The sequence below is a fragment of the Anticarsia gemmatalis genome, chromosome 23, assembly GCF_050436995.1.
Source record: "Anticarsia gemmatalis isolate Benzon Research Colony breed Stoneville strain chromosome 23, ilAntGemm2 primary, whole genome shotgun sequence".
In the NCBI taxonomy this organism is placed as follows: domain Eukaryota; kingdom Metazoa; phylum Arthropoda; class Insecta; order Lepidoptera; family Erebidae; genus Anticarsia; species Anticarsia gemmatalis.
The window spans coordinates 7,819,931-7,828,627 of NC_134767.1; the positions used below are offsets into that span (position 1 = coordinate 7,819,931).

General features: G+C 35.9%; 2 protein-coding genes across 2 annotated transcripts in view; both read right to left on the reverse strand.

Moving 5' to 3' along the window:
- Tmhs (Tetraspan membrane protein in hair cell stereocilia) overlaps positions 1-7,909 on the reverse strand; it is a 35,702-nt gene extending 27,793 nt beyond the window's left edge. Inside the window, exon 1 of the mRNA XM_076129779.1 lies at positions 7,234-7,909. Within this exon, the coding sequence (XP_075985894.1) occupies positions 7,234-7,636 (403 nt within the window). The 5' untranslated portion in view covers positions 7,637-7,909. The remainder of the gene's footprint in view (positions 1-7,233) is intronic.
- LOC142983012 (tektin-4-like) lies at positions 77-2,271 on the reverse strand. The gene has a single exon (XM_076129773.1). The coding sequence runs from the start codon at positions 1,713-1,715 to the stop codon at positions 183-185; it is 1,533 nt and encodes a 510-aa protein (XP_075985888.1). The 5' UTR covers positions 1,716-2,271; the 3' UTR covers positions 77-182.
- Positions 7,910-8,697: the final 788 nt, after the last annotated feature.

Below are 8,697 nucleotides of genomic sequence, written 5' to 3' on the forward strand. Positions count from 1 at the left end.
AATGCTTGCTGATTCTGCTTCAAATTGCGTGGTCCGATCAACTCTTGTTATAATTAAAAGAATGTCAAAACCAGAATAATGCAAATCGAAAATATAATACCATTCAGGTTACAAATCAAAATATAAAATATCAAAAACGTCAATAATATCAAAAATATAAAAACATATATCAAAAGACCCTTTTACAGACCAGCCAATTCTGAAGCAGAAGGGTAATGGGATCTTATAAGACCACATCTTTCTCTATCAATATTTAACGTTTTTAGTTTAGAAGAAATACCTGCTTCTATTTCTATTCTTTTTTCCATTAATTTCTTCCTTGATATTTCAGCGCTGTTCAATTGTCCCATAAGCCCAGACACAGTCTCATGGATAGTTTTCACTTCGTCTATCAAACCCAGATGTGGGACATCGCGGACGTTTTCTCCGTGAGGTCTACCCTGATTTCGATTAGCTAACCTAGTTTGAGCTAGTTTCATTGCTCTATCCATCTTTCGTATAGCATCTTGCAATTTCTGTATTAAGAGTTCAACATCGGCTATCGTTCGTAACGTGTCTCTAAGGTCATTTTGCAGCTTGGTCAACATTTCAGTTGTATGGGCAACAGTTTCTGCCAACGCTATATCAGTTTTGTCCGCCTGCTGACGTAGTTTCCTACCGTTATTTATCAAAATTGCGATCAATGAACCTCTCAAATCCACAGATTTTTGACGAACCGCTTCAACATTTTGTATATTTTCTCTACAGTAATACTCCCAGTAACTCAGAGGTGCAGTATAATCACCAAATTTCGTTGCTCCGGGTACAAACATGATTGTACTTGAATGGTTATTGAGGGATAGGTTTTTCGATTCCGTGTTGTATGCCTCAGTCTTGTCACACCAGTCGTATTCTATCCTATGTTTCGCTGCTTTATCGATAGCTAGTTGTTCTTCTATCAGCCGCAGAGTAGTAATAATAGTTTCTCGAACTTCGCTCACGAGTTTCATTTCTACAATCAGTTCTTTTTCAACTTGATCTTCGACTAAATCTTTCTCTCCTCTGTTCGATCGAAGTTCCATACACTCTTTGGAGATAGATTCTGGTAGCATCAACACTCTGGACGCACTTTTGAGTCGTTGTCTATCATGTTCAAGTAATTCTACTTCTTTAGCCATTTCTTTACAAGCTTGTTCGACCTCTACTTTCCAACGAAATAAGTCTTTTGCTTTCTGCTTTTGTTTAGCAACGCTTTCTTGTTGCTTTTTATCAACTGTACCGAAAGCAGCAGTAATAGCTGTCTGAGCATTATAGTCTAGAATATTAGCTTCATATATTCGTTCTTGGTCTAGTATGTCGTTGTTGTGTTTCCTCCATTCGTCGAGGGAGTACCGGCTGATAGAATACTTGCTAACGTTTGGTCTGGTTCCCGTGAGACCAGCGAGAGGTGTCCAGTCGATTTTCCCTGAGTCAGGGTGAGGTTTCAATTGTGGTAGGTGTGTTTCTAAAGATTTAAATGTTGTAACTACTTCTATTTCTGGCTCGATGGGAAGGAGGTGTTCAAATCTATCATTTCTTTGTTTATAAGCTTCCCGTTGAGCTGAATGTCTTACATCGTCTACAGCTTTCAATTGATCAGCTATTTCTTGAGTAGACTTCGGAGATTTTCTGAACCCGCCTCTTTCATAGCACTCTTCTGGGCATATGTCTTTTTCAGGGAATGTCGTCAATTCCATTGTAATAGAAAATTGTTTAATAGTATAAAATAATAATATTAGTATCAAAATAAATCCATCTAAAATTGAACAATAGTTCGTGTTGTCAAAATGTTGACGTGTTATTATTTATAAACATTTTATAGCTTTTTAAATCTACGTGGTTAGTGAAGGTTGTATAAAAGTATGGTATTTATTCGCACTTTATTAAAATAAATTGTGAATAAATTGACATTGATATAAACACTTTGTAATCGTTTTATTTAGGCCAATTCTAAAAGACATATCATTTCTTAAATCACATACGATTTTCTATTACACATTTTCGCTGATGGCAAATAAATACGGTGCACTTGACCTCTCTTGGCCCGCCATTTTCCTGTCTGACTTTACTTTAAAATATGCGACATCCGTTACTGATCAGTCTTGAAATCTAGACCTAGGCTAGACCACTTTCTATCCGCTTTTACTTACGTCGTTTTGAAATCAAACGACGCCATATTGGCAAAACTATTTTTTTAAAGGAAAGAACGACATGTTTGCGAGGATGCAGTCTGTCTGGCATTATGAACGGTTTCCTGTGCCCACCTGTTCGCTGTTGTTTTTTTTTTATTTCCTCCTTAAAGGTTTTTTTTAGATTTGCAACATTGCAGAAACTAAATAGCGTAAAATTTTAATAACTGCACTTATTAGATAGTTAATACTGTAAAGTAATAGTTACTCTTTAACATTTTTAGAGGAAAGACGCAACAATTAACTAGCCCAAAAATATCCGTAGAATAAAGTGCTATCAGAATTATTTTGATTTATAAAGTCCAATTCCCAGACGTGAAAGGATATAACCATTATCATTGCTATCAATAACGGTTCTGTTTCTTTAAACCAGTTTTCCGTCTTTAAGAATACGATCACCCCTTCTGGATCAAGATTAGCCTCGGATAGACTATTTGACACTTACCTACCTATCCAGAAGCCTAGAAACAGAACCCTAAACTAACAACAATAACTTTAAGGTTCAGTAGTTAATAGAAAGGCAAGATAATAAAAAAAAGGTATTTAAGCAAACGTAGATGAATTCCAAACAGCCAAATGGCTAATCTACTGTCAAACTCAATCGATATAAATAAGAAGACTCGAGAATCTTCATCGGTATTTTGTAATCGATTCGCGTCAGATCTGATTCGATACAGATCTCAGTGAAAATGATTTCTCTTAGGGCCTATTTTCTAGTCGATGTAATCACTCGGTCGTTACCCCCGTACTTTGATTTCGCGCCTTTTTTCAAAGAGGTTACCTAATGTTTTTTTGTTCCATAACACTGTTATTTAAAAACTATTTTAAACGTAGCATCTATTTACATACATACCTACATAAAATAATACATAATATAATTACGCCTTTTTCCATAGGGGTAGGCGGTAACGGCTGGGACGCGGAGTATCCAATTGGAGGTACCGTGTCCTGGCCACTTTATGGTGACTATTGAAGGAACACCGTCAGGTTTTTAGTCGGTATGCCCAAATTTAAAGCCGGAACGCCTAGCCGGCGGGAGAGCCCAACAGACCCCCGCTTCCTCCCTGGAGCGGGACACGCAGTAATGCATTTTCCTGACGAAAAAAAAAAAAAGGGGTAGGCGGGAACCAAATAACGCCATTTGCTTGATCCTGTCCATGTTTCATTTAATATTTATTTAAAACCTTGGAAGCTTAGCGTTTGAATTTTCTTACAATAATTACGCAAATAAGCCTATGTTTCGATACCTAGTTAAGCTAATTCCTTACTAATTACAACTAATTAGTCGACTAATACCGTACTTAAGCTAAGCTATACTGTAGATAATAATATTGATATCAATTTAATAATTAGCTTGCACAAGACAATGGTTTCAAACAATACTCGCGTGCATTGTTCACTAAGCACATAGAATGTAATTAACATAACGGGAGGACACTATTCTCACGGTGTCATCGTAAAATAACACCGATATCATAACAAAACAGTTTTTATACCTAAGTTTTATGACTTTTAACGTTTATGGCTGAATATTAGAGTACCGAGCCATTTCCGCAGTCAGATTTAAAAAGAAAAAGTGACAATTGGGAATAGGGTGGGATGTCCAGTTAGTGGTTACAACTTTCCGTTCAAAATTTAGACCTTAGGGAGATTAAGATTAGTTTTCTAAAACGGGTGTTCTATTTAGATTTTGTACGGTAAATTGATATAAATTTCTGGATTCCATCATTATGATGGAAATGACCGATTCAAAGGAAATTTAATTTGATTTTCTATTTTAATGTTCCGAATGCGTCTAGACTACCTCGTGGTGATTTCTATCATAGTCCATACACGACTTACAACTGCGTGAAATAAGAGCTATTACCACATAATAAACGGCGCCATAAAAACATACAAGTGTAGTCTAACGTGTACTATATGGTGCGTAACTTTAATGTCTACCGTCATTATATCACTGACTTTTACTTTTATTATACCAAATTGGATTGAGCGGTAAATTCGTGCGTACAATATTTATATTTTAATGGCACTTATGCAATGTACGGTGCAGTACCCAATGACAGATTGATCGTTACTATCTAGAACATTTAATTTTGTAGTTATTGGAAAGGCGGCCTTGCTTTGAACTTGTATTGCGAATTGCAATACTCAATCTCTCTATTATAACTCAGTGATTGCTATAATTAAGATTATTACAAGATTGGGCAAGATTTTATTTAACTTTGATTGTCTGTAATATTTATATCGTGTTTCGATTCGACATGATAATTTCTTTTTATTATCAAGCAAGGATTTTGTTTTAATGTCCAATGAATCGAGGACATTCGATTTATCTCACGACAAACTAGGCTAAATGCGTCGGTGTACAAGTCGAGCTTGAGTAACTTTCTTCGAAAAGGTTATTTCTCGTTCAACATAACAAAAACAAAGGGCTTTGTTAGCAAAAGCTTCTACTTTTACATTTTCGCAGTTTTCCCATTCACCAATTATCACACGTTCAGAATAGCTGTTCGTAAGTCGTGAATACTTTTTTTCCGGTCACGTAGCGGTTTAGTGAACTCGAAGAGCTGATGAGGTCACACGCATGGGGCTTCGCAACCGTGCGATATTATGTTAACATCAGACAGACATATCCGCTTCAATGAACATTCACAATGGCTCTGAAAAGGTTATGTTTGTATGTACTGCCGTTTTATTACAAGTAATTGTGGTGTATATTACAGCTTAAAATGTTAGTATCGGTAATTAATTTCTGAATTAGTTGTAGGTAATTAAATTAGAGTTATATGTATTTACCTATTCTGAACATTGCCTACCACGTGGTAATAATTTTAATGAACATAATTAACTGACAAATGGGTAGATATGACCATTATAAGACGAAGCGGTACAAGCAACTGACAATTATTTTAAAAAATATAGACCTTCTGTCTTAAATTACATAAAGAGGCCCTTCAATTCGTTTCTCCGTAACCATAATTAAATAAGGTTACGTCAAAACCAGTTTCTCTACTCAAATAGAGATCGTTAAGCATCTTTACCAAATTACTGGCCGTGCTTGATTTTTATGCGGAATTTTTGTTGCATGACAAAGGTGTTTTACCGGTTTCATTGTTTGTACCTTGTTATTACTCATGCGTTTTCGGACTAACGCTGTCTAATTCAATTTAAACGCTCTGTTGCAATTAAAATATGGAAATGCTACTATTCATTAATCTGTAGCAGTGCCACTTTAAATGCCCATAACGAACATAAAAATCTGGGTTTCGCACATGTTTTCAATATTTTTACATGTCTTGTGCAACTGTCAACAGCGGCCAAATGCCTTGCCTTTTCTGTAAAAGGTTATCAGAATTCCTATACCATAAATTCAATATGCATGTTGCATAAAGCTTACAAGGAAGTTTTTGCAACACTGACGCATCTATGCGAAAAATATTTAGCAACGCTAAGTTTTTAAGTGATGTGTGACATTTAGTAGAATATTAACAAGTCATATTTTCTATTCTCTTTCCTGGTTGATATGTGAAAATGTACAAGAAAACCCCTTTGAAAGCTTGCACCACTGCACTTTCTATTGAAAGCAGTGGTCCAGTTAGATCAAATTATTGCGATGACTAATACCGATCTCACATTATTACGCAGTATTTGAGTAGTTGTTATACATTTATAAAGCCTAGTTGCAGTCAATTTATAAGCAACTAGATTATTAGTCTTTTCATAATCAGTTTCTTCAAGAAAGAATAATGATCTAATAAAAGTGAACGTCTAGTCTGCAAGGAGCATAAATATAAACATTAACAAACACTTAACTTGAGTAATTACTAAGCAATAACATAAAACCAATGGAAGATATAACGATTATTTAGTTACATTGTGTTTTAAACCCAAGGATTTTCGCACTATTGATATTCAAACTAGTTTAAAAGATGCGATTTTACTGCCCAACTCCTTTTCAAATAATATGTCAAGGCAAGGCGGTATTGAGTTGCAGTTAAAAAGTGAGCTTAGCTTGTAAGCAGATTATGTTCGCTACAAATAAGATATTTGATATATGAATGTGTTCTCAGAATCGGATTTCAATAAAAATGAGGCGTGTTATTTATTTGCGATTGCATTATTCTGTACAGTAACAGTTGTACTGTGAATACAATAAAATTGCTTGTTATTCATTGAGGATTTCAATTGGTTTTTTCAACTGTGAGGTTATCTGTAGTATTTATTACACGCAGGTAGCAGGTCACCGACTTCATGTTTATGTCCTTTTGTTATGAGCTTAGGAGTTTCCCAGGGTCCTGCTATTTACAAACTGCTGTAGACTTCTCTTATTGTCAGTCTTTATGAAGTATTTTGTTTTAAATTACACGAAATTGGGACGCATGCCGTAGACAATGAGCAATATCACGGGTAACCAAGCCCTCGGCGATTCAAATTCGTTGTTATGCCAGCTATAGCTAAATCTTTGTATTTATTGTTCGATGTCCTCAACTATTAGTCACGTCAACTTTGCCATTTTGTACGCCTTTCATTTTTGCCGTTAGCAGGTAAAGGATAAAGTTTGTTGGAATCTAGCACCTGCCTCGTGCATACCGGATGTTTGAAGCCACCTGTCTAGTTAGTATAGTATTGTAGGTATATCACCTATGTCTGTTCCACTCTCAAGACTTGTTTTACGACCAAGTCAGAGCAAGGTCAATCGGAGTCGGCTTTAAACATGTAAACTTTCACTGAGATTATTTACGGCCAATTCTGGATGCGATAAAAAAAATACTTATATTTTTTTATTTGATACCTGGCGTGCCGGTTACACACTTACCTCATTTTAAATAATTATGAGACAGAAGGACATATTTATGTGCTTCATAGTCTGTGTTTTCATATTAACGACACAGTTCATCGTAAAGAAAATGCATTCTATGTTAGTGAACAGTAGGTAGGTACCTACATAAGTAATAGTTAATATTCAAGCAAGCACGTTATGTTGATTGCTTTGACTCAATCGGAATTTTCTCATTAAACTTACCAGATAGTATCTGCAGCCAGCCGCAGATATGAAACACCGTCGTAGATTGACAAAAGAAGAATAACAACATCGCACAAATCGTAAACAGGGCCAGGGCGACCGCTATGCCCACTAACACAGTCGCGATTTTGAACACAAGCCCGTTTATCGAAAGGAAATCCTCCAATCTGCCTTTACAGTCCTCAAGGGCTTCATCAGCTTTACATGTTTGCCACAATCCGAACTTTCTCGGGTATTCAGTCTCTAAATCTCCGATCCATTCTGGTGTCACGAATGCCACAACGCTTATAATCGCGTAGCAGATCGTAAATATTGCCCAAAGTACACCGATAGCTTTCGAATTGCGGACATAGTTGGTCGCGTACAGATGTGATGAATCCACGTACTCGATTTTTGAACCCATCTTGTTGATATCCGGTTGTTTACTTAACTTTTTTAGAACACTACACAAAAAACAAATCACACGTTATTCGTAACACATTGTTTGAATATAGTCCTTGTGCAACTGTCGTTAAGGCTGGTCCGTTTGCGTAGCATTAATTCCATTCATGTCTCAAAGGAAAAGTATTATTGCAAAGTACTCGAGGACGCGAGAAACACGACACGGAACGGACGAAACACAAGCTGGCACAACCTCTCGCCGCGCGCCATTCGGTTAAGTGAGCAAGAGTGGGGGTATGTAATGAAGCTGCAAGCTTGACCTATCGCCTCTATGTTGTTGATACTCCTTTTTTTACTTTTACTGTTATTTAACGCAGCTATCGACAACTTACAGACGTAAAAATTTAAAATACAGCAGTAAACTTGTAACAACCAAATATGTATGAATACAGTCTTACGAGATCGTAACCTTAAAGGTAGAAACTTATTTGCTTAATGCAAACAATTGGTACAGAGCCATCTAGTACGTGGATCGCAGAATTTTGAAGCCGAAGAACAGAACGACACCTAGTGAATAAGATGAGAACTAGCGTTGATTACAGAGATCGCATACTGTATAACTATGTACAATGTACAATGTAAATAAAATACAATTATGTAGGTACGTATTATGAAATGGGTAGCAACGGGACTTTTCACCCTAATAACGTTCCTTTACCAATTGAGTTGATATAACAAATCAAAATTAATAACACAAAAAAACTTTTATTTTACTCATAGTTATTATGCACTCTTAATTTTTTTAATATTAACAATATAAACGTTTGATTAATAAATTATTTAGCTGCTCAAAACAGTTGTCGGTCCTAATTTCATGAAAGATAATAATTTGTGCTTGAAAATGTAGGTTCTTCATTTCCAGATGACGTGACGTATGAAAACAATAAAAAAAAGTAAACAGGGACGCTCCATGTTTAAAGTTTTTGTTATTACTTGCATGTAGAATGAGACAAGTATATACACAGCTGGTGTGTGTAAAGAAAACAACATGCGTAAACCTCTCTAATGTCAAAATGTAGGTTA

What these genes read in the sequence shown, in the direction of transcription:
- LOC142983012 (XM_076129773.1), bottom strand. Translation starts at nt 1,715, where the DNA reads ATGGAATTGACGACATTCCCTGAAAAAGACATATGCCCAGAAGAGTGC.